General features: G+C 44.0%; 1 protein-coding gene across 1 annotated transcript in view; it reads right to left on the reverse strand.

The window, feature by feature from the left end:
• Positions 1-21,293, reverse strand: part of ANKAR (ankyrin and armadillo repeat containing) — a 95,741-nt gene extending 74,448 nt beyond the window's left edge. The window contains exons 1-5 of the mRNA XM_075285120.1: positions 20,659-21,293; positions 18,562-18,999; positions 16,989-17,152; positions 3,078-3,193; positions 1,612-1,792 (exon numbers count right to left, since the gene is read on the reverse strand). Coding sequence (XP_075141221.1) covers positions 1,612-1,792; positions 3,078-3,193; positions 16,989-17,152; positions 18,562-18,999; positions 20,659-21,247 — 1,488 coding nt within the window. The 5' untranslated portion in view covers positions 21,248-21,293. The remainder of the gene's footprint in view (positions 1-1,611; positions 1,793-3,077; positions 3,194-16,988; positions 17,153-18,561; positions 19,000-20,658) is intronic.
• Positions 21,294-26,353: the final 5,060 nt, after the last annotated feature.

Raw genomic sequence — 26,353 nt, forward strand, 5'->3', positions numbered from 1 at the left:
GTAATTTATTTTGCAGAGGGACCTTTGGGACCTCCTCATGGTCCAGGGCCCTATAGTGACTGCTACCACTACACCCCTACAGCTACACCCCTGGCTACGACATAAATAATAGTAATAGTACAGTAGTACTGTGTGAGACTACACAAAATCTCTTTCATTTTGCTGGTACTGTAAAACACAACTTTTTCTTTTTTTGCTGCATTTTCCCAGCAACCAAAAACACTGCGTATTGTCTGTTATTGTTGTGATCATACTAACCCAAGCAGATGTAAAATATATCACTGTTTTCAAATATAGGATTTTATTTTACTTTCTGAAGATGATTTTCAGGACTGAGCTTCTTCTTTTCTCCCCCACTTCTTGTGAACCAACTGTCGCATTTGCATAAGACTTAAAAGTAGTTTTTCTCCAAATCTATATTAAACTTGTTGGGGACATTAAAGTGTCCTCATAAGAGTATGTTGCAGAGTTCCAAATTAGATAGTTAATTAACAGGCCTAGATGGACTGCAGCCATCTCTCTTTTAAGCCTGGAGAACTGATTAAAGACACAAGATGGTAGTGTATCAAAAGAGTTCTGATTTTATTATAAGAAAAAGGTAGTTTAAATACATTACAGACAAAGAGCTGGCTTGGCTATTCTAATTAATATATAACATGATTGGTTATAGAGATACAAGACAAGCCTGGCACATGACTATTGGCTGAGGCCTGGTATAATCTGCATCTTATTATAATTTTCCAAACTGGGATGGACTTTCCCATGAAACAAAGAAGGATTCAAAATACTTATGTGTGAGCTAACATCCCAGACTATCTATATGTATATATCATGGCAAAAGAGATAAGATGACATGTTGCAACTTAATTAACAATTAGCTACATAGATTCTGTCTATACAAACCTTCATAAACCATAAAATATGACAAAGTGCCCAGATACCATAAGATTAATACTTTTGTTGGTTATGTGTCCATACATCATGTAAAGGAGGTAAGAAATATACAAAGTCAGCTGCATCTTCTCAAAATGAGGCCCTTGAGAGATAAGGATTAGCAACCTATGCATTAACGTTCATTATCACATTCCTTAAAGTCTAACAAAGGGCCTCCTTGACTTAAGTAGAAAAAATACATACTTATACAGTTTATATGTGAAAGATTACAAGATGGCTGCCAAAATACAAAGATGGAGGACTTAACTCTAACAAACTAGCATCTGCCCGCGACTTCGTCTGCAGGTTGTTTGTTGGCGCCAACCTGTCCACCCCCCCTCTAGCGCGCCTCCCGCCCCCCCAACTGCCTCCGGCGCCCCCCCCCCCCTCACTCCTATGTGAAAGGTTGCAGAGCCGATACCCCTGCCGTACTCACTGAGTATGTTGATCCGATACATGCTGTCGACATGTCCACAAGTGTCACTCCCCGCCGGCAGAGGCTGAACAGTAATTAAGCACGACGTTTGCACATAGCCAGCACAGCCAAACTTTCACATTTATAATATTAGTAGGATACATAACAAAGGTATGATGTTTATTACAGTAATGTGCTCTATAATGCAGTGGTGGCAGTTGACTTCCTTTATATTCCTCATATCAAAATACCATATAACTTACCCTACACTTAATGGCCTTTTTATAGCCAAATCTTTTCTTGAATTGTTCATTAATCTGCATATCAGTTAATGGAAGCCTCTTTGGTTTTAGCGTGCTTACTATTCCACTAATAGCTCCCCACCATTCTTTTTTCAACATTGTTTGGTAAAAATCTTCAAGATGAATTGGGAAGATATGATAACTACAAAGAAAAACAATTTCAACAAAAGTATATGAATTACATATAAATGAACAACATCAAATCCAAGCTGAACTAAAAGGGCAAAAATAGAGCACTGAACCCAATGCGTCACAATTTTTATTTTCTATGTACACATTTTGAAATATTGTATTTGTTCAATGGAACAGACATCTTTTATAGCAGTGTGAGCTGAGAATCTGCTTCCTTCCCCTCCTGTATAGAAATAGAGGGGGGTCATATGGTGTCAAGTAGAATTTGTTCCTTTGTCACATCTCATAATGTAACACACACAGTATTATGTACTGACATTATGAAGATGTGTATTGCCATGATATAGGTGTACATTCCAGAAATGCGGAGATACTATAAGGTCTGTAACAGTACTGCTGCACAGCGGTAACCTGACCCCAACAATTGACTGGCTTAGCAGGTTTCCCAGCTATTTCCTGCTATGTGGAAAACAAAAATATAAAAATGACGACTACAATTATTTGGGGGGTTTATAAATTATCAAAAGTTTGGGTGGAAGGAGAATCCAACAGCTATTTTATCAGTAATCCATATTTTATTGTACTTACTTTATTTGTATTTCACCTTTTATCAACCATAGATGATTACCATAACAGTATATTTCAAGCAAAACTGGTATCATGTATACTGTACATATACTGTAAATAGAGATGAGCGAGTAGTACTCGATCGAGTAGGTATTCGATCGAATACTACGGTATTCAAAATACTCGTATTCGATCGAGTACCACTCGCTGTTCGAATGTAAAAGTTCGATGCAGAACCAGCATTGATTGGCCAAATGCTATACAGTCGGCCAATCAACGCTGGTTCTTCTCTTACCTTTAGAAGTCTTCTCCGTGCAGCTTACCCGCGGCGTCTTCCGACTCTTCATTCACTCTGCCAGGCACCGGGCCTGGGCAGAGCCGATTGCGCATGTCCGCTTGTAGTGCGGGCATGCGCAGTCAGCTCTGCCCAGGCCCGATGCCTGGCAGGGTGAATGAAGAGCCAGATATCGCCGCGGGGACGCTGCAAGGAGAAGACTGCTCGGAGGATCCTGCCCAACCTTCACTCGTGGACTTGGTAAGTACAATTTGATCGAACGTTGCCTACCCCTGAAACGAGCATTTTCCCCCCATAGATTATAATAGGGTTCGATATTCGATTCAAGTAGTCGAATATTGAGGGGCTACTCAAAACGAATATCGAACCTTGAACATTTTACTGTTCGCTCATCTCTAACTGCAAGTAATAATTGTATAAAAAAGAAACTTGCCTTTTTCCTTCAAATTCCATCACAGGAATAGAATACTGATCTGTGTAAGTTGTGTCAAAATTAAGAAGCTCCCGAATGCGCTTTGTGGCTGTGTTACATATTTCCTCATAAGCAGCCTGGAAAAAAAATAGATGAATTTTTTTACATAACTGAATGGTATTCTGTTTGTGTACGCAGTGATAGTTTTACTATTGTAAAGTGTACAGCAACAGATATCCTGAAACAGCATAAAAATAGTGTATCCTAAGACTATTGCACCCTGTTGCATAATAGATTTGCATGCAGTTTGCTTCTAACCTTCATGATTTACCTTGGAATAAATGTCATGCAGAAGTAGGATATGAGCAAAATGCATGATACAGTCATGCCCTTACGTTTCCTTTTGGCTCCACAAGTCCAGAAAAAATGTGATGTGAAATGAGAAAAACACTACTGACAGAATATACAATAGAATTTGTGTATCCTTTTTGTTTCTGTGTGTAGCCATCTGCAATGAGATAGTCATGAGAAAGTCATAATTTTTGGCAAAAGTCAGGTTTTGCACAAAAAGTGCAACTTTCTCTCTTTTAGGCTAAGGCCCCACTGGGCGGAAACACAGCAAAAAAACGCAGCGTAAAAAACGCTGCGTTTTCTGTCGGGGAAAAAAATGCACATGTACATGCATTTTTCATCACGTTTTTCAGTTTTGTGCTGCGAAAATTCATATGAGTTTTCTGTTGAGTTTTTCATTGCGTTTTTGCTCGAGTTTCTCATGTGCAATAAAGGTAATTGAAAGGCTATGTTGAAATTCCTAAGGAATTGTGGTTCTCTACTATTTAGGCCAGGGCCACACGGGCTGGAAACGCCGCGATTTGGCCGCGGTGGAAACACCGTGGGAAAAATCGCAGCATTTTACAGTACTTGCAAAGTTGATGGGTTTCATGTGAATCCCAAGCCCACTTTGTGGAAAAAAACCGCAGCATGGACACGCTGCGATTTCCAAAACTGTTGCGGTTTTGAAAATTGCAGCATGTCAATTATATCTACGTAAAACGCAGGTGGCTTTACCATAGATATAATTGTAACAGGAAGTCTGTGGAGGAAAACTGTGAACTTTCTGTTCAAAGCACTGTGGGAAGAACTGCAATGCGGTCATGCCACGGTTGTTCCCACAGCGCTTTAGCACAGGCGGTACCGGCTTGTGGGGCCTTAGCCTCAACCAAGCAAAACAGTGAGTTTTTGTCTACGAATTTTGATGCTTTTCCGCAGCGTTTCTGCAGAGTTTCCGCAACACATTTATCATGCTGCATTTTTCACACTCTCCATAGAAATCTATGGAGGAAAAAAACTCAGTGTTTCCACAACTATAATTAATAGAGATGAGCGAACACTAAAATGTTCGAGGTTCGAAATTCGATTCGAACAGCCGCTCAATGTTCGTGTGTTCGAACGGGTTTCGAACCCCATTATAGTCTATGGGGAACAGATACTCGTTAAGGGGGAAACCCAAATCCGTGTCTGGAGGGTCACCAAGTCCACTATGACACCCCAGGAAATGATGCCAACACCTCTGGAATGACACTGGGACAGCAGGGGAAGCATGTCTGGGGGCATCTAACACACCAAAGACCCTCTATTACCCCAACATCACAGCCTAACAACTACACACTTTACACACTCAATACCACCTCTCTGACAGTAGGAAAACACCTTGAAACATGTGTATTTGGCACTTGCAGTGAGGAGAGCTTGTCACCAGCAGTGAATTTGGCCCTTGTAGTAAGTTGAGGTTGGCACCAACATTTGTTTTGAAAATCAGGGTGGATTGAGCCTCTAACCAGCAGAGTTTGGGCAAATTCATGGTGGAGGGAGCCTCTAAAAACCCCAGTTTGGACCAATTCATGGTGGAGGGAGACTCTAAAAACCCCAGTTTGGACCAATTCATGGTGGAGGGAGCCTCTAAAAACCCCAGTTTGGACCAATTCATGGTGGAGGGAGCCTCTAACCAGCCCAGTTTGGGCAAATTCATGGTGGAGGGAGCCTCTAACCAGCCCAGTTTGGACCAATTAATGGTGGAGGGAGCCTCTAACCAGCCCAGTTTGGACCAATTAATGGTGGAGGGAGCCTCTAACCACCCCAGTTTGGACCAATTCATGGTGGAGGGAGCCTCTAACCAGCCCAGTTTGGACCAATTCATGGTGGAGGGAGCCTCTAAAAAACCCAGTTTGGACCAATTCATGGTGGAGGGAGCCTCTAAACAGCCCAGTTTGGGCAAATTCATGGTGGAGGGAGCCTCTAACCACCCCAGTTTGGACCAATTCATGGTGGAGGGAGCCTCTAAACAGCCAAGTTTGGACCAATTCATGGTGAAGGGAGCCTCTAAAAACCCGTTTGGACCAATTCATGGTGGAGGGAGCCTCTAACCAGCCCAGTTTGGGCAAATTCATGGTGGAGGGAGCCTCTAAACAGCCCAGTTTGGGCAAATTCATGGTGGAGGGAGCCTCTAACCAGCCCAGTTTGGACCAATTCATGGTGGAGGGAGCCTCTAACCAGCCCAGTTTGGGCAAATTCATGGTGGAGGGAGCCTCTAAACAGCCCAGTTTGGGCAAATTCATGGTGGAGGGAGCCTCTAAACAGCCAAGTTTGGACCAATTCATGGTGAAGGGAGCCTCTAAAAACCCGTTTGGACCAATTCATGGTGGAGGGAGCCTCTAACCAGCCCAGTTTGGGCAAATTCATGGTGGAGGGAGCCTCTAAACAGCCCAGTTTGGGCAAATTCATGGTGGAGGGAGCCTCTAACCAGCCCAGTTTGGACCAATTCATGGTGGAGGGAGCCTCTAACCAGCCCAGTTTGGGCAAATTCATGGTGGAGGGAGCCTCTAAACAGCCCAGTTTGGGCAAATTCATGGTGGAGGGAGCCTCTAACCAGCCCAGTTTGGACCAATTAATGGTGGAGGGAGCCTCTAAACAGCCAAGTTTTGGGAAATTCATGGTGGAGGGAGCCTCTAACCAGCCCAGTTTGGACCAATTCATGGTGGAGGGAGCCTCTAACCAGCCCAGTTTGGACCAATTCATGGTGGAGGGAGCCTCTAAACAGCCCAGTTTGGGCAAATTCATGGTGGAGGGAGCCTCTAAAAAACCCAGTTTGGACCAATTCATGGTGGAGGGAGCCTCTAATTAGCCCAGTTTGGACCAATTAATTGTGGAGGGAGCCTCTAACCAGCCCAGTTTGGACCAATTAATGGTGGAGGGAGCCTCTAACCACCCCAGTTTGGGCAAATTCATGGTGGAGGGAGCCTCTAACCAGCCCAGTTTGGACCAATTAATGGTGGAGGGAGCCTCTAAACAGCCAAGTTTTGGGAAATTCATGGTGGAGGGAGCCTCTAACCAGCCCAGTTTGGACCAATTCATGGTGGAGGGAGCCTCTAAACAGCCCAGTTTGGGCAAATTCATGGTGGAGGGAGCCTCTAACCAGCCAAGTTTGGACCAATTCATGGTGAAGGGAGCCTCTAAAAACCCGTTTGGACCAATTCATGGTGGAGGGAGCCTCTAACCAGCCCAGTTTGGGCAAATTCATGGTGGAGGGAGCCTCTAAACAGCCCAGTTTGGGCAAATTCATGGTGGAGGGAGCCTCTAACCAGCCCAGTTTGGACCAATTCATGGTGGAGGGAGCCTCTAACCAGCCCAGTTTGGGCAAATTCATGGTGGAGGGAGCCTCTAAACAGCCCAGTTTGGGCAAATTCATGGTGGAGGGAGCCTCTAACCAGCCCAGTTTGGACCAATTAATGGTGGAGGGAGCCTCTAACCAGCCCAGTTTGGGCAAATTCATGGTGGAGGGAGCCTCTAAACAGCCCAGTTTGGGCAAATTCATGGTGGAGGGAGCCTCTAACCAGCCCAGTTTGGACCAATTCATGGTGGAGGGAGCCTCTAACCAGCCCAGTTTGGGCAAATTCATGGTGGAGGGAGCCTCTAAACAGCCCAGTTTGGGCAAATTCATGGTGGAGGGAGCCTCTAACCAGCCCAGTTTGGACCAATTCATGGTGGAGGGAGCCTCTAACCAGCCCAGTTTGGGCAAATTCATGGTGGAGGGAGCCTCTAAACAGCCCAGTTTGGGCAAATTCATGGTGGAGGGAGCCTCTAACCAGCCCAGTTTGGACCAATTAATGGTGGAGGGAGCCTCTAAACAGCCAAGTTTTGGGAAATTCATGGTGGAGGGAGCCTCTAACCAGCCCAGTTTGGACCAATTCATGGTGGAGGGAGCCTCTAAACAGCCCAGTTTGGGCAAATTCATGGTGGAGGGAGCCTCTAAACAGCCAAGTTTGGACCAATTCATGGTGAAGGGAGCCTCTAAAAACCCGTTTGGACCAATTCATGGTGGAGGGAGCCTCTAACCAGCCCAGTTTGGGCAAATTCATGGTGGAGGGAGCCTCTAAACAGCCCAGTTTGGGCAAATTCATGGTGGAGGGAGCCTCTAACCAGCCCAGTTTGGACCAATTCATGGTGGAGGGAGCCTCTAACCAGCCCAGTTTGGGCAAATTCATGGTGGAGGGAGCCTCTAAACAGCCCAGTTTGGGCAAATTCATGGTGGAGGGAGCCTCTAACCAGCCCAGTTTGGACCAATTAATGGTGGAGGGAGCCTCTAAACAGCCAAGTTTTGGGAAATTCATGGTGGAGGGAGCCTCTAACCAGCCCAGTTTGGACCAATTCATGGTGGAGGGAGCCTCTAACCAGCCCAGTTTGGACCAATTCATGGTGGAGGGAGCCTCTAAACAGCCCAGTTTGGGCAAATTCATGGTGGAGGGAGCCTCTAAAAAACCCAGTTTGGACCAATTCATGGTGGAGGGAGCCTCTAATTAGCCCAGTTTGGACCAATTAATTGTGGAGGGAGCCTCTAACCAGCCCAGTTTGGACCAATTAATGGTGGAGGGAGCCTCTAACCACCCCAGTTTGGGCAAATTCATGGTGGAGGGAGCCTCTAACCAGCCCAGTTTGGACCAATTAATGGTGGAGGGAGCCTCTAAACAGCCAAGTTTTGGGAAATTCATGGTGGAGGGAGCCTCTAACCAGCCCAGTTTGGACCAATTCATGGTGGAGGGAGCCTCTAAACAGCCCAGTTTGGGCAAATTCATGGTGGAGGGAGCCTCTAAAAAACCCAGTTTGGACCAATTCATGGTGGAGGGAGCCTCTAATTAGCCCAGTTTGGACCAATTAATTGTGGAGGGAGCCTCTAACCAGCCCAGTTTGGACCAATTCATGGTGGAGGGAGCCTCTAACCAGCCCAGTTTGGACCAATTCATGGTGGAGGGAGCCTCTAACCAGCCCAGTTTGGACCAATTCATGGTGGAGGGAGCCTCTAAAAAACCCAGTTTGGACCAATTCATGGTGGAGGGAGCCTCTAAACAGCCCAGTTTGGGCAAATTCATGGTGGAAGGAGCCTCTAACCAGCAGAGTTGTGGGAAAGCAGGGTGGAGGGAGCCTCTAACCAGCAGAGTTGGTGGAAATCAGGGTGGAGGGAGCCTCTAACCAGCAGAGTTGGGGGAAATCATGTTGGAGGGAGCCTAGTATTAGCAGAATTGTGCAACGCTTATGGTGGATGAGTATGAGGATGCGGAGGAATTGGAGAGGTTGAGTACAGACATGGAGTTTCATGTTGGGGTGCTTTACACAGGTGGGCACAAAAATGAAGGCTCTATCCAGTGGTGGTTCATTTTTATCAAAGTGAGCCGGTCGGCACTCTCAGCTGACAGACGGGTGCGCTTGTCAGTGATGATGCCACCGGCTGCACTGAACACCCTCTCAGATAGGACGCTGGCGGCAGGACAGGACAGCACCTCCAAGGCATATAGGGCAAGTTCAAGCCACAGGTCCAACTTCGACACCCAATACGTGTAGGGCGCAGAGGGGTCGGAGAGGACAGGGCTGTGGTCGGAAAGGTATTCCCGCAACATGCGCCTATACTTCTCACGCCTGGTGACACTAGGACCCTCCGTGGCGGCACTTTGGCGAGGGGGTGCCATCAAGGTGTCCCAGACCTTAGACAGTGTGCCCCTCGTTTGTGTGGACCGGTGAGAACTTGGTTGCCTACTGGAGGAACTGCCCTCCCTGCCGCCAACGTCACATGCTGGAAACATCTCCATCATATTCTGCACCAATTGCCTGTGGCAAGCATTGATGCGATTGGCCCTCCCCTCTACCGGAATAAAAGACGAGATGTTGTTTTTATACCGGGGGTCAAGGATAGCAAAGATCCAGTACTGGTTGTCCTCCATGATTTTGACAATACGCTTGTCGGTTGTAAAGCACCCCAACATGAACTCAGCCATGTCTGCCACAGTGTTAGTTGGCATGACTCCTCTGGCCCCACCGGAAAGTTCAATCTCCATTTCCTCCTCATCCTCCATGTCTACCCATCCGCGCTGCAACAATGGGACGATTCGAAGTTGCCCGGAAGCCTCCTGTATCACCATCACATCATCGGACAACTCTTCTTCCTCCTCCTCCTCCTCCTCCTCCTCCATTAAACGCAGTGAAGCGGACAGATGTGTGGACCTACTCTCCAGCTGTGACGGATCGGATGCTATCCCTAACTCCTCTGTGTGATCTGAGTTATCCCTGATGTCAATCAGGGATTCTCTCAGAACACACAAGAGCGGGATTGTAAGGCTCACCATCGCATCCTCAGAGCTCACCCTCCTTGTGGACTCCTCAAAGACCCGTAGGATGTCACAAAGGTCTCTCATCCATGGCCACTCATGGATGTGAAACTGAGGCAGCTGACTTTGTGGCACCCTAGGGTTTTGTAGCTGGTATTCCATCAAAGGTCTCTGCTGCTCAACCACTCTATTCAACATCTGAAACGTTGAGTTCCAGCGTGTGGGGACGTCGCACAAAAGCCGGTGTTGTGGCACATGCAGGCGTTGCTGGAGAGATTTTAAGCTAGCAGCGGCTACTGTCGACTTGCGAAAGTGGGCGCACATGCGCCGCACTTTCACCAGTAGCTCTGGAACATTGGGGTAGCTCTTTAGGAAACGTTGCACCACTAGGTTGAAGACGTGGGCCAGGCATGGAACATGTTGGAGTCCGGCAAGCTCCAGAGCTGCTACCAGGTTCCGGCCGTTATCACAAACGACCATGCCTGGGCCCAGGTGCAGCGGCTCAAACCATATTGCCGTCTCATCGAGGAGGGCATCCCTCACCTCGGAGGCAGTGTGCTGTCTGTCCCCCAAGCTGATCAGCTTCAGCACAGCCTGCTGACGTCTACCAACGCCAGTGCTGCAACGTTTCCAACTCGTAGCTGGGGTCAATCTAACAGCGGAGGAGGAGGCGGTGGCGGAGGAGGAGGCGGTGGCGGAGGAGGAGGCGGTAGAGGAGGAGGAGGAGGGGGGTGTTCTTCTCGTGTCCCTGCCAGGAATGTTAGGCGGGGAGACGAGGTACACCGGGCCAGTTTGGGAAGCAGTCCCAGCCTCAACTACATTCACCCAGTGTGCCGTCAGTGAAATGTAGCGTCCCTGTCCGCATGCACTTGTCCACGCGTCGGTGGTCAAGTGGACCTTTGTGCAAAGCGCGGAACTAAGGGCCCGCCTGATGTTGAGTGACACGTGCTGGTGCAAGGCGGGGACGGCACACCGGGAGAAGTAGTGACGGCTAGGGACGGCATAGCGAGGTGCCGCAGTTGCCATCAGGTCCAGGAAGGCGGGAGTTTCAACAAGCCGGAACGCCAACATCTCCTGGGCCAGCAGTTTAGCGATGTTGGCGTTCAAGGCTTGCGCGTGTGGGTGGTTAGCAGTGTATTTCTGCCGCCGCTCCAATGTCTGAGAGATGGTGGGTTGTTGTAAAGAAACGCCTGATGGTGCCTTTGATGGTGCAGGAGAAGGAGATAAGACAGGACCAGGGGAGGATGAGGTAGAAGTCAACAAAGTGGCGGAGGCAGATGAAGTGGTGTCCTGGCTCGTCCTCTGGAGTGCATCGCCAGCACAGTCAGCAGTGGCAGTGGCAGAGGCAGAGGCAGAGGCAGTGGCAGTGGCGTGAACGGCAGGCGGCCTTTGTCCTGCCGTTGCTGCCTGCCACTGATTCCAGTGCTTGGATTCCAAATGACGGCGCATTGAAGTGGTGGACAGGTTGCTCTTCTCAGAGCCCCTAATCAATTTCGAGAGGCAAATTGTGCAGACAACACTATATCTGTCCTCGGCGCATTCCTTGAAAAAACTCCACACCTTCGAGAAACGTGCCCTCGAGGTGGGAGTTTTTCGGGGCTGGGTACGAACTGGAACATCTTGGGAGATTCCGGGTGTGGCCTGGCTTCGCCTAAGCTGCTGACCTCTGCCTCTAGCTACCCTTTTTGGTGCTGCACCTGCCTCAACATCCACACTACTTTCCCCGCTTGACATCCCCCCTGTCCAGGTCGGGTCAGTGTCCTCATCATCCACCACTTCCTCTTCCAACTCCTGTCTCATCTCCTCCTCCCGCACAATGCGCCGGTCAACTGGATGCCCTGACGGCAACTGCGTCACATCATCGTCGATGAGGGTGGGTTGCTGGTCATCCACCACCAAATCGAACGGAGATGGAGGAGACTCTAGTGTTTGAGCATCTGGACACAGATGCTCCTCTGTTAGGTTCGTGGAATCGTGACGTGGAGAGGCAGGTTGAGGGACAATGAAAGGAGCGGAGAACAGCTCTGGGGAGCAGGGACAGTTTGGGTTATTGTTCTGTAAAGCTTCGGAATTTTGGGAGGAAGGAAGACAAGACTGTTGGGTAATAGGAGGAGAGGAGGCAGAGTCTGACTGGCTGCTGGACAATGTGCTGTAAGCGTTCTCTGACAGCCATTGCAAGACCTGTTCCTGGTTCTCGGGCCTACTAAGGTTTGTACCCTGCAGTTTAGTTAATGTGGCAAGCAACCCTGGCACTGTGGAGTGGCGCAATGCTTGCTGCCCCACAGGAGTAGGCACGGGACGCCCTGTGGCTTCACTGCTACCTTGCTCCCCAGAACCATTCCCCCGACCTCGCCCACGGCCTCGTCCACGTCCCTTTCCGGGAGCCTTGCGCATTTTGAATTCCTAGTTAGAAATTGGCACTGTATACCAGTAGTAAAAATTGTGGGTGCACGTAACCCCAATATATTCTTTGAATTCCCAGTCAGACAATGGCACTGTATACCAGTAGTAAAAATTGTGGGTGCACGTAACCCCAATATATTCTTTGAATTCCCAGTCAGAAACTGGCACTATATGGCAGTAGCAAGAAATGAGGGTATTTGTATTCCCAATATACTCTTTGAATTCCCAGTCAGACAATGGCACTGTATACCAGTAGTAAAAATTGTGGGTGCACGTAACCCCAATATATTCTTTGAATTCCCAGTCAGAAACTGGCACTATATGGCAGTAGCAAGAAATGAGGGTATTTGTATTCCCAATATACTCTTTGAATTCCCAGTCAGACAATGGCACTGTATACCAGTAGTAAAAATTGTGGGTGCACGTAACCCCAATATATTCTTTGAATTACCAGTCAGAAACTGGCACTATATGGCAGTAGCAAGAAATGAGGGTATTTATAACCCCAATATATTCTTTGAATTCCCAGTCAGACAATGGCACTGTATACCAGTAGTAAAAATTGTGGGTGCACGTAACCCCAATATATTCTTTGAATTCCCAGTCAGAAACTGGCACTATATGGCAGTAGCAAGAAATGAGGGTATTTGTATTCCCAATATACTCTTTGAATTCCCAGTCAGACAATGGCACTGTATACCAGTAGTAAAAATTGTGGGTGCACGTAACCCCAATATATTCTTTGAATTCCCAGTCAGAAACTGGCACTATATGGCAGTAGCAAGAAATGAGGGTATTTGTATTCCCAATATACTCTTTGAATTCCCAGTCAGACAATGGCACTGTATACCAGTAGTAAAAATTGTGGGTGCACGTAACCCCAATATATTCTTTGAATTCCCAGTCAGAAACTGGCACTATATGGCAGTAGCAAGAAATGAGGGTATTTGTATTCCCAATATACTCTTTGAATTCCCAGTCAGACAATGGCACTGTATACCAGTAGTAAAAATTGTGGGTGCACGTAACCCCAATATATTCTTTGAATTCCCAGTCAGAAACTGGCACTATATGGCAGTAGCAAGAAATGAGGGTATTTGTATTCCCAATATACTCTTTGAATTCCCAGTCAGACAATGGCACTGTATACCAGTAGTAAAAATTGTGGGTGCACGTAACCCCAATATATTCTTTGAATTACCAGTCAGAAACTGGCACTATATGGCAGTAGCAAGAAATGAGGGTATTTATAACCCCAATATATTCTTTGAATTCCCAGTCAGACAATGGCACTGTATACCAGTAGTAAAAATTGTGGGTGCACGTAACCCCAATATATTCTTTGAATTCCCAGTCAGAAACTGGCACTATATGGCAGTAGCAAGAAATGAGGGTATTTGTATTCCCAATATACTCTTTGAATTCCCAGTCAGACAATGGCACTGTATACCAGTAGTAAAAATTGTGGGTGCACGTAACCCCAATATATTCTTTGAATTCCCAGTCAGAAACTGGCACTATATGGCAGTAGCAAGAAATGAGGGTATTTGTATTCCCAATATACTCTTTGAATTCCCAGTCAGACAATGGCACTGTATACCAGTAGTAAAAATTGTGGGTGCACGTAACCCCAATATATTCTTTGAATTCCCAGTCAGAAACTGGCACTATATGGCAGTAGCAAGAAATGAGGGTATTTGTATTCCCAATATACTCTTTGAATTCCCAGTCAGACAATGGCACTGTATACCAGTAGTAAAAATTGTGGGTGCACGTAACCCCAATATATTCTTTGAATTCCCAGTCAGAAACTGGCACTATATGGCAGTAGCAAGAAATGAGGGTATTTGTATTCCCAATATACTCTTTGAATTCCCAGTCAGACAATGGCACTGTATACCAGTAGTAAAAATTGTGGGTGCACGTAACCCCAATATATTCTTTGAATTCCCAGTCAGAAACTGGCACTATATGGCAGTAGCAAGAAATGAGGGTATTTGTATTCCCAATATACTCTTTGAATTCCCAGTCAGACAATGGCACTGTATACCAGTAGTAAAAATTGTGGGTGCACGTAACCCCAATATATTCTTTGAATTCCCAGTCAGAAACTGGCACTATATGGCAGTAGCAAGAAATGAGGGTATTTGTATTCCCAATATACTCTTTGAATTCCCAGTCAGACAATGGCACTGTATACCAGTAGTAAAAATTGTGGGTGCACGTAACCCCAATATATTCTTTGAATTACCAGTCAGAAACTGGCACTATATGGCAGTAGCAAGAAATGAGGGTATTTGTATTCCCAATATACTCTTTGAATTCCCAGTCAGACAATGGCACTGTATACCAGTAGTAAAAATTGTGGGTGCACGTAACCCCAATATATTCTTTGAATTACCAGTCAGAAACTGGCACTATATGGCAGTAGCAAGAAATGAGGGTATTTATAACCCCAATATATTCTTTGAATTCCCAGTCAGGCAATGGCACTGTATACCAGTAGTAAAAATTGTGGGTGCACGTAACCCCAATATATTCTTTGAATTCCCAGTCAGAAACTGGCACTATATGGCAGTAGCAAGAAATGAGGGTATTTGTATTCCCAATATACTCTTTGAATTCCCAGTCAGACAATGGCACTGTATACCAGTAGTAAAAATTGTGGGTGCACGTAACCCCAATATATTCTTTGAATTCCCAGTCAGAAACTGGCACTATATGGCAGTAGCAAGAAATGAGGGTATTTGTATTCCCAATATACTCTTTGAATTCCCAGTCAGACAATGGCACTGTATACCAGTAGTAAAAATTGTGGGTGCATGTAACCCCAATATATTCTTTGAATTCCCAGTCAGAAACTGGCACTATATGGCAGTAGCAAGAAATGAGGGTATTTGTATTCCCAATATACTCTTTGAATTCCCAGTCAGACAATGGCACTGTATACCAGTAGTAAAAATTGTGGGTGCACGTAACCCCAATATATTCTTTGAATTCCCAGTCAGACACTGGCACTATATGGCAGTAGCAAGAAATGAGGGTATTTGTATTCCCAATATATTCTTTGAATTCCCAGTCAGACAATGGCACTGTATACCAGTAGTAAAAATTGTGGGTGCACGTAACCCCAATATATTCTTTGAATTACCAGTCAGAAACTGGCACTATATGGCAGTAGCAAGAAATGAGGGTATTTGTATTCCCAATATATTCTTTGAATTCCCAGTCAGACAATGGCACTGTATACCAGTAGTAAAAATTGTGGGTGTATATAGCCCCAATTCTATTGCTAGGGGACTTGCAGGGTATTTCTGGGGTGAAGGTGGGGGGGCACACCGTTGGAACGGGTATCGGGGTATATATCGGGTATACGGGAATACACTGACAGTGTATTCCATTCAGGATCCTGGGAAAGCTGGGTTGCGGCGATTGAGCCCGTCAGTGCCACGTTACACTGACAAGCTTCTCCCTGGAATTTAGCTCTTACAAGAGCTGTTGGTTGTCTTCTCCTTCCTATCCTAGCCTGTCCCTGCCTACCCAGAATCTAAGCCCTAGCTAGCTGGACGGAAACCTCCGTCCTCGGTGAATTGCAAGCTCAGAATGACGCGAAGCTGGGCGTCGCTGTTCTTTTAAATTAGAGGTCACATGTTTTCGGCAGCCAATGGGTTTTGCCTACTTTTTTCAACGTCACCGGTGTCGTAGTTCCTGTCCCACCTACCCTGCGCTGTTATTGGAGCAAAAAAGGCGCCAGGGAAGGTGGGAGGGGAATCGAGTAATGGCGCACTTTACCACGCGGTGTTCGATTCGATTCGAACATGCCGAACAGCCTAATATCCGATCGAACATGAGTTCGATAGAACACTGTTCGCTCATCTCTAATAATTAACATGCTGCGTTTTTCTAAAACGCAAACGTTTTTGAAAAACACAGGTTTTCTGCAGTGTTTTTTTTTTCTGCAGTGTGGGGCTACGATTAGACAAAATTGCATTCACTATGCTGTTGCTGTTAGCGTTTTTTTCTGCTGCGTTTCCGCAATGCCCAAAAACGCTGCATTTCCGCCCAGTGGGACCTTAGCCTTACGCTGCCCTTGCCAATTTCCTTATATACTGTCATCCCCGTATTCCGCCTCCTCCTGCTTTGTTATACGGCCCTTCATGTGAATGCATCCTCCTCTCCTTATTCTTTGCTGCATCACTAACAGTAATCCTTCCGATGCACAATGCAAATCTCGCGCCTATGATGTACTCTAGGTCTGAGTACCCAAAGCGAAGAATAAGACGAGGAAGATGCCTTCACATGAAGGCGGAGGCAGAATAGTAGTGATGACATTGCTGTGCTCCGTGCACAGAATTTGCATGTAAGAATAAAGTCTTTTATTCAAAAATGGTGTTAAAGAAGAGATAAAGAAAGATATGACTAAAATAGCCATTCTAAAGGCTATTCCAACATGTCATTAATGAAATTTTGCTAAATCAAATGATAGACTCCCTTTAAAGGAGGCATGAAGACCTGCAGGGTATAGAGAGTGGTGAGAAATTGAAATTGTTTCATGAGAAATTGTCGTACTCACCATAATACAAGCTAAAGATGGAGTAGACACATCTGTAGTTTCATATCATATGTAGAATATATCAGATAAATCTAACTGAAGGCAATTGTATTTTTAATGACCACAGGGTAAAGTAGGGGCGCTTTACTTTAAAAGAGCAACAGGATGCTGTCACTATGCGTAGAATGGGCACTCACCACCTACACTAAGTTGCTTCCCCCTTACTTCTGGAAATACTATTTGCAGCCATGCATATATTTACAGGCATACATTTGTTAAGTATGTAATATTTGAAATTAAATAAATTAATAGAATTTCTCTTACCATAATGTCCCTTGATGTATTTTCAAGTGGAGGAGTTCCTAAGTCAAATTCTATTCCTCCATGCAGATGAAAATATTCATCTGGTGAATACTGGAAATGCTGACATTTATAGTTTACACCAAGCATGAGTGGTGGTAATTCACGTTCAGTCCTAACTTTATCATCTGCATAATTCAGAAACATTTTACAATACATATTACATAATGTTAAAAAATATGTGAATTAAAATATTTGCTATTTTTTTATTTTTAATTATTTTATTACTAATCACTAGGCAGAGTTGTGCAATTTTATCTTTGGATGGAATACATTAAATATACACACATTAAAGTATAAAATAAAAACCCACAGAAAATTATTTTTCACAGAAAAGGACTAATAAAATATCATTTCTAATAAATAACATTAAAATACAGAGGTCTAGCAAACCATATACATAGCAATGATCCAAATTTATCAGTTAAATAAAAAAAATAACTCAAAACTTAAAAAATACATACAAATTCCACCTAACAGTTAAACCATGAAGATAAATATAAACATGCTGGTTTTGTAAGGCTTTAGACTCACAAATCCATTGACGCAGCAGAATGAAGAGGGAAGTAGGACCATCCAAAAAAAAGTAGTAGATGTTCCAATAGGATATGGAAATGAACATCCTAAGAGTTTCAATTAAGTGGATGCTGAAGCAGAGGGTGGGTGGTACAATAAGCCATACACCCAATTTCTTTAAAAGCCAAAAGATCAACCATCCAAAATAACCTCTTAAAATGACCAGCCAACTGGTGAGATACACCCAACAATAAGAATACTGGGTCCAAAGCATTCAAATCGAGCCCTGACCACACAGTAATCACATACCTGGCCCCACAAACCATAGGAATCAACTGCAAGAGTATCGGACATCTAATGTGCATCACATCATCATGCATGCACACAAGTCCATGTAATAGTGAGGTCTTAAAAATCTGGAGAATGTCAACTATTTTAGCGGGGTTTACCTACAGACTTAACATTTTAAAGCAAAGGTTGTAAACCATGAGAGGAGCTGTAGAGAAACTTGCAAGTGAGCTGCAGGCAAAAAACCACCTGATTATGAGTGGTTTCGCATCTGAGATTTTGCAGTGGAAAATGTTGATCGGGCTAAGGCCCATGTATTGAGCTGCAGCCAAAAAACGCTACAGGAAAAACTGTGGTGGAAACACATCACATTTTTTTCGCCGTGCTCTGCAGACTCTGTCCCTATTATATCTACATGACATGCTGCAATTTACTAAAACAAGACTGAGTTTGAAATCGCAACATTTCCGCTGCAGATATTGTTATATTTTTTATGCAATGTGTGGATGAGAGTAGCCAGAATTTTATTCACTTTGAAGGTACTGTAAAACATTTGTTTGCCCTACATGGGGTCCCAACCTAAATGTCCAGACAAACAGCAGTGTTTTTGCTGTAAGTGACCATCACCTATAAACAAAAAATTCATATGAACTGCAAAAAAGTAACATGTTTTTATATTGGAAACATGACAGGTGTTTTTGAAATGTATCATAAGTTTTATGCAATCACTTACCAGATAATGGCTGCAGAAGACATTTAAGATCTGGAACTTTCAACTTTTTTTTCAACCCCAATAAAAAAGGTACAAGGAAACTGATGAGTTTGAGGTAGCTTATATTTTTGCGAATTTCAGCTTTTTTCTCAATATTTTCTTTTACAAGTCTCTGATGCATTGTTAGCCTTTGCTGAAGACATTGATATGTTATTGGGTCTACCTTCTCCTGTGTTAGTTTTACCACATTTGATAAGTCATAAGATGCATCATAAACAAATAAGTTCTTGTACTGTTGCACTTCAAGAGTACAGCAAGTCATTGTTATTGACATATTATCTGCATATTGCATGAACAGATTTTTTACTTCTTCTTTATTTGGGTCATAGGTTGGGTCCATGTTGTTTGCATTGGAGTATATTCCATCAAATTCTGGTTCACTTGCAATATCAACCAGACCTAATCATTAAACAATCAAACAATACAATTACTTTACAAATGATAGTAATATTTATAAATGCATTTCTAAGTTACATTTTTTAGTACCATTGCATTCTCCAAGATGTGTATTTTGTTAACTATGAATAACAATGCTTTCCAATTACTTAAGCAGGTTGCACATGACCGTATGAATGGTCAGTGTGCTATCCGGGTTTTTCCAGGATAGCACACTAACCCATTCATTTCTATGGGCCCATACACATGACCGTGAATTACATAGTCCCGTGTGCAGGCCAACAATCAGACCACCAACAGTTGGGCAGCAAAATATGGAACAGGTCCTATTCCAGTCCGATTATGCAGCCTTGCTTACATGGTCCCTATTCATTCAAAGAAAGGGGCCGCAGAAGCACAGCTGTCACACAGATGACATCTGTGTGTCCCTCGTGAGCTGCACGCGTGAAACTAACTTAAAAGGAAGTCTACCACCAAAATCACTTCTAAATCACTTATATACTATTGTAGGTGCAGCTAGTGGTGCTGGGAAATTCAACATTTATTCCAAATGCAAATTAGGTGTTCAGTGCATTTGGGGTGGGGCCACACCTACTGTAGCACTTACTTTCTTTTGTGATTGCCACCCTGTGCTGTATCAAATGAGAAAGACTGACATGTACCATGGACAGCAATTTGCAAAAGCCAAAAATGAAAATGGTGGTTTTGGTCGTGATAGTCCCTCCGAAAAATCCCCAACTTCCAACTATCTTCCAAATTCCATTGCAGCGGTGCTATCATCCATATATAGCCCACCTCTCTATGCTTTTAAGGTAATAGTTTCCTCAATATTGCACAGATGTAACTGGTGCAGCTGTGTCACATGATGCTATGGAGATGAAAAGCAAGTATAGCCAAAGTATCCACTTTCAATTTTCCATCATTTTAGCATCCATTGGTCCAGTACCATACAGAAAAAACTGTTTTGTTTTGAGCCCTGGTTACTATTGGGTCTTTCAGTTGAAACCAAGAGTCAAAACATTGCTGAGTTGTGACAAATATAGCAAATGTTTAAAAGTATTTTTTAAAAAAATAATAAATAACCCCCCAAAATGTCATTTTCCCACATAAAATGATAAATAAAAAAAACTACATATTTGGTATTGTCGCACCTATAAAAATCCATACAATAAATATAAAACATTAATTCACCCAGAGAAAAAAACCCACATGGCCTAAACATGCTCCCGGATCCCGAACCTCCTTGTGCGGATATAACTGGGCCACATTGCTTACTTACATGCCTGGGGATCATTATTAGGCACATGGGACCAGCATCACCTACCAGCCTGCCTGGATCGCTCTCCTTCCCTGGCTTTTACTATTCCAGCAGCTCCCAAATCACTATCAGCAGAGCTTTGGGACCAAGCTACACCTGTGACTCTAAGGGAACAGCCCTGGCATGTTGCCCCCAGTGGCTCAAACATGGCGGATCCCTCCCTACCTGCATCTTTCAGGCAGAAGTCAGTCTCTCTTTTTAAAAATTATTCATCACTGAGCTTCCCATTTAACCAGGAAAGGAAGAAATTGCATTAACATCTGAATACAGAATTTGTTTTTTAGAAAGGAAATATACATGTAAGTGCAAAAGGCATAAGCACAATTCTTTCGTCTGATTCTTACCTGCTGAGCAAAACTCTTCATATATGTTTTTCTTCGTCTGAGGACGTCCATTTCCATCAATATCCATAACAGACCTCCAAAATTCAGAGAATCTCATGCGTTTTTCTGCTGCCATGTATGCTCCATGCCATAACGCCTTTATCATGTAATCCACACTTATCAAGATCTGACCAACTCTAGTGTCATAATAGGCAGGAGGCAACTGACAAGATGTGCTGCAGTCAAAATTGGCATCAAGACTGATAGATGGCACTTGGTTAAAGCAATAAATCCCAACAACAAGTTCTCTCAATATTTGATGAACTTCACAGTAATCCAAACGGACATCGGATTCAACTGGAGATAAGAGGAGAATCTCTGAATGGGTGAGATTTTTCATGTCAGTTATTAAACCACTGGGAAGCTGGAGTGGTAAATTGGCATCATCCATTGATGTAAGCCAGCTTGAAGTAGTATAAGCCAAAAGATCCTGTACCTCACTTCGATCAAATTTGTCAAAGAAAGCATTAGCATTTCTTTGTACTAACATTTCAGCCAGAAAAGCCTCATCATGCATTGGGTTTTTACTATCCTTGTCAGCTTTTGACATTCTTTTCAGCCGTTGTTATTTCTGTTATGATCCGTAGAATTGTCCAATCAAACGCGAAACATCAAAGAGATATTGTCGACCTTACAAAAAATAATAAAAACATATTGTATAGTACACAAAAATATTTGCTGCATCCTTAGTAATGTTTGTATGTACCTGAAGTAAACACCAACATTTTTGTAATTTTATATTATTAAAAAATAAAAAAAAAATAAAAAAAAAATTATATATATATATATATATATATATATATATATATATATATATATATATACAGTCCTATGAAAAAGTTTGGGCACCCCTATTAATCTTAATCATTTTTAGTTCTAAATATTTTGGTATTTGCAACAGCCATTTCAGTTTGATATATCTAATAACTGATGGACACAGTAATATTTCAGGATTGAAATGAGGTTTATTGTACTAACAGAAAATGCGCAATATGCATTAAACCAAAATTTGACCGATGCAAAAGTATGGGCACCTCAACAGAAAAGTGACATTAATATTTAGTACATCCTCCTTTTGCAAAGATAACAGCCTCTAGTCGCTTCCTGTAGCTTTTAATCAGTTCCTGGATCCTGGATAAAGGTATTTTGGACAAACAATTCAAGTTCAGTTAAGTTAGATGGTCGCCGAGCATGGACAGCCCGCTTCAAATCATCCCACAGATGTTCAATGATATTCAGGTCTGGGGACTGGGATGGCCATTCCAGAACATTGTAATTGTTCCTCTGCATGAATGCCTGAGGATTTGGAGCGGTGTTTTGGATCATTGTCTTGCTGAAATATCCATCCCCGGCGTAACTTCAACTTCGTCACTGATTCTTGAACATTATTCTCAAGAATCTGCTGATACTGAGTGGAATCCATGCGACCCTCAACTTTAACAAGATTCCCGATGCCGGCATTGGCCACACAGCCCCAAAGCATGATGGAACCTCCACCAAATTTTACAGTGGGTAGCATGTGTTTTTCTTGGAATGCTGTTTCTTTTTGGATGCCATGCATAACGCCTTTTTTTATAACCAAACAACTCAATTTTTGTTTCCAAAATGAAGCTGCCTTGTCCAAATGTGCTTTTTCATACCTCTGGCAACTCTATTTGTGGCGTACGTGCAGAAACGGCTTCTTTCTCATCACTCTCCCATACAGCTTCTATTTGTGCAAAGTGAGCTGTATAGTTGACCGATGCACAGTGACACCATCTGCAGCAAGATGATGCTGCAGCTCTTTGGAGGTGGTCTGTGGATTGTCCTTGACTGTTCTCACCATTCTTCTTCTCTGCCTTTCTGATATTTTTCTTGGCCTGCCACTTCTGGGCTTAACAAGAACTGTCCCTGTGGTCTTCCATTTCCTTACTATGTTCCTCACAGTGGAAACTGACAGGTTAAATCTCTGAGACAACTTTTTGTATCCTTCCCCTGAACAACTATGTTGAACAATCTTTGTTTTCAGATCATTTGAGAGTTGTTTTGAGTAGCCCATGATGCCACTCTTCAGAGGAGATTCAAATAGGAGATCAACTTGCAATTGGCCACCTTAAATACCTTTTCTTATGATTGGATACATCTGGCTATGAAGTTCAAAGCTCACTGAGGTTACAAAACCAATTTTGTGCTTCAGTAAGTCAGTAAAAAGTAGTTAGGGGAATTCAAATCAATAAAATGATGAGGGTGCCCATACTTTTGCACCGGTCAAATTTTGGTTTAATGCATATTGCACATTTTCTGTTAGTACAATAAACCTCATTTCAATCCTGAAATATTACTGTGTCCATCAGTTATTAGATATATCAAACTGAAATGGCTGTTGCAAACACCAAAATATTTAGAACAAAAAATGATTAAGATTAATAGGGGTGCCCAAACTTTTTCATAGGACTGTATATATAAAAAGCACACAGTTTAAGGCTCAGACTTCACATTTTGGAAAAACTGCATTTTTATGCAAATTTTGTTGTGTTTTTTTTTTTCTTGCACCAAAGCCAAGAGTACTTTCAACAGAAATGGGACAAACTGTATACAGAAGCCCTTACTTCTTCCTTCTGCTAAATTCAAAAATGGCTCCAAAAATCCAGCAAAATCTGCAACAAAGAAGCAGATTGAAGGCTAAGGCCCCATGTAGCGGGCTGCAGGTAAAAAGCGCTATGTAAAAACTGTTGCAGAAATGCATCACAGTTTATCCCACAGCAATTTTCACAGAAAGTCCGCAGAGTTTTCCTCTGTGAACATTCTGCTTCAATTGTACCTATGCGTCATGACAGTGTGACGCTGAGGCCCAATACAAAGTCCCTTACGTCAGCTGAATGAAACCGCTAGAAAATCCTCGTAAGATGAATCTCATGGGGTTTGCCCAATATTTAATCATACTGTAAATGGGCATGACCTTAATAATCACTATTAATCAATTGAGGAAAATGCCCAATTAATCACAGTAAAACTGACTATCAGTCGGGCATTGGGGTGGATGATGCCATCATCCACCTTCTATAAAGAGCTCTTTGTCACCTGGAGAAACCAAGGAACACTGTGACAACAGTGTTCTGTTTTCTTAAGTGCTTTTAACACCGCAATGCCAGGGCTACTGAGGGACAAGCTGGCCCTTGTTGGAGTGAACCATCACCTCTTCAACTGGATCCTAGACTACCTCACAAACCGACCTCAGTAAGTGAAAGCCCTGGACTGTGTGTCTGACACTGTGATCTGTAGAACAGGGGCTCCACAATGTACAGTTCTTGCCCTATTCCTCTTCACATTGTACATTGCAGATTTTAAGTGCAACTCATCAAACTGTTACTTACAGAAGTACTCTGATGACTCTGCGATAGTAGGCCTCATCACAGACAGAGATGACAGGGAGTACGAGTACAGAGAATTAAACTGGGATTTTGTGGATTGGTGTCAGTAAAACCTCCTCAGGGTTAATGCTGGGAAGACCAAGGAGATAGTGGTGGACTTTAGTATGCTCCAAAACCAGTGGACATCCAGTGGAGGGGCATTAAAATAGTCAACACCTATACCTGTACCTGGGTGTGCTCATCAATAATAAGCTGGACTGGACAGATCACCTGGATGCGCTGCACAGAAAGGGTCACAGCAGGCTCTACCTGCTCAGGAGCCTGAGGGCCTTTGGAGTCCAGAGGGCACTTCTTAGGGCCTTTTTCAACTCTGTAGTGGCATCTACCATCTTTTTCAGAGTGGCCTGATGGGGAAGGAGCATATCAACCAGGGATATAAATATACTCGACAAGCTGATTAGAAAGGCCAGCTCTGTCCTGGTGAGCCCCCTGGGCCCAGTATAGGTGGTGGATGACAGAAGGATACTGTCCGTGGTGAGCTCCATGCTGGGAATCCCATCCCATGCATGAGATCGAAAGAGCACTGGGCAGTAATGTCAGTAACCGACTGTTTCACCCCAAGTGTGAAAAAGAGCAGCATCGAAAGTCTTTCCTCCCCACTGTTAGGCTGTACAATCAACACCAGGCGAAGAGTAGTAGATCACTCCATTTCCATAGCAGTACTGGAAACATTCAGCAACACATTGGCACAAACCATCAACCACAAGAAGACCAAAGTCATGCTATTTCAGAAGAAGGGCCACAATAAAGCTTCCATCCTCCACCTCACACTAAATGGCTCCACAATGGAGAAAACCAGCAGCTACACCTACCTGGGGTTGGAGATTAACCAATCAGGGAGCTTCAAAGCAGCAATAGAAACCCTGAAAGGAAAAGCCAACAGAACCTTCTACACCATCACCACCGGTGAGAGTCTGGCTGAAGATATTTGATGTAATCATTGCCCCGATTCTCCTCTATGGCAGTGAGTTCTGGCGCCCGGCCACCTACCGAGACCAGCCGAAGTGGGATTCTAGCCCAACAGAGACCTTCCATCTGGAGTTCGGCAAATACCTGCTCCATGTCCACCACAGCACCTCCAACACAGCATACCGGGCGGAACTAGGCAGGCTCCCCCTATGGCTCACCATGCAGAAAAGGGCACTATCATTCCAGGCGCACATTCAAGGCAGCTGCCCCGGCTCCTACCACCACCAAGCCTGGCTAAGCCACAGAGCTCCGAGCAAACTCTTTCTTCAACCAAGTGAAAGCCAACTGCCAAGCCAAAACTCCCAATAGGCCCTGAACAAGGCCCAAATAAAGGGGGCCATAGAAAGCGGCAAAGAGCGGAAGAATGCAGAAACAAAATAAATACCTAATAAATAAATAACCAAGAAACTCACCATGTAACAGTCACTGCAAACAGATTACCCATCCCAAACGCAGACTGAGTGCCCACAGCCTAGAGATAGAGACAGGGCGACACAGGCAGACGTATAAGCCACGGGAGAACAGAATGTGCCAACGCTGTTACTAGGGTGCCCTAGAAGACGAGGCCCATTTCCTACTTCACTGCACCAAATACTCAGCGGTGAGGGACGTCTACTACCAAAGACTCTCTGCCCACATCCCAAACTTCACATCTGCAGATGAGAAGCAGAAACTCTACATCCTACTGGGAGAGGAGGAGACCACTGTGGAGATCGCTGCCCAATATGTGTCCACCTGCCACCACATGAGGGGAAAATGAGAACCTAAGGACTATTATACCCCAAATCACCCACCCATTCACCCATCCATCCAACCCTACGCCCACCCCACTCCCCATACCCACCACTCTCCCCTCAAAACACCAACCCCCTCCCCCACTCTACTTGCTTCGGCAATGCCAAATGTCCATTCAAATGTGCCAACAAAGCTTCTTTGACTGATTGATTGATTGATACAGAGAACTAAAAGATCCTTAAATTGTGATATTCCTCCTACTATCTTCTTTATCTTTATATCTGTACCTATTGTCACTGTAATGCTTCTACCATAGAGCTTTTTTTTATTCATATCTTGTATTTTTTTACATTATTTTTGTATTATCTATGTTGAATTTCCCCATGGTGGGAATACTAAAGGATTATCTTATCTTGTTGCAGCTACACCTAGTGGTAGAAATACTGACAAGAAAACAAAGGAATTATACAATGATAACAAGTTATGTGCAAGTACAATATTTGTGATATTTGTGCAAATTTGTTATCTTGTCAGTACTTTAC

Source organism: Leptodactylus fuscus, chromosome 8 (genome assembly GCF_031893055.1).
Source record: "Leptodactylus fuscus isolate aLepFus1 chromosome 8, aLepFus1.hap2, whole genome shotgun sequence".
NCBI classification, from domain to species: Eukaryota; Metazoa; Chordata; class Amphibia; order Anura; family Leptodactylidae; genus Leptodactylus; species Leptodactylus fuscus.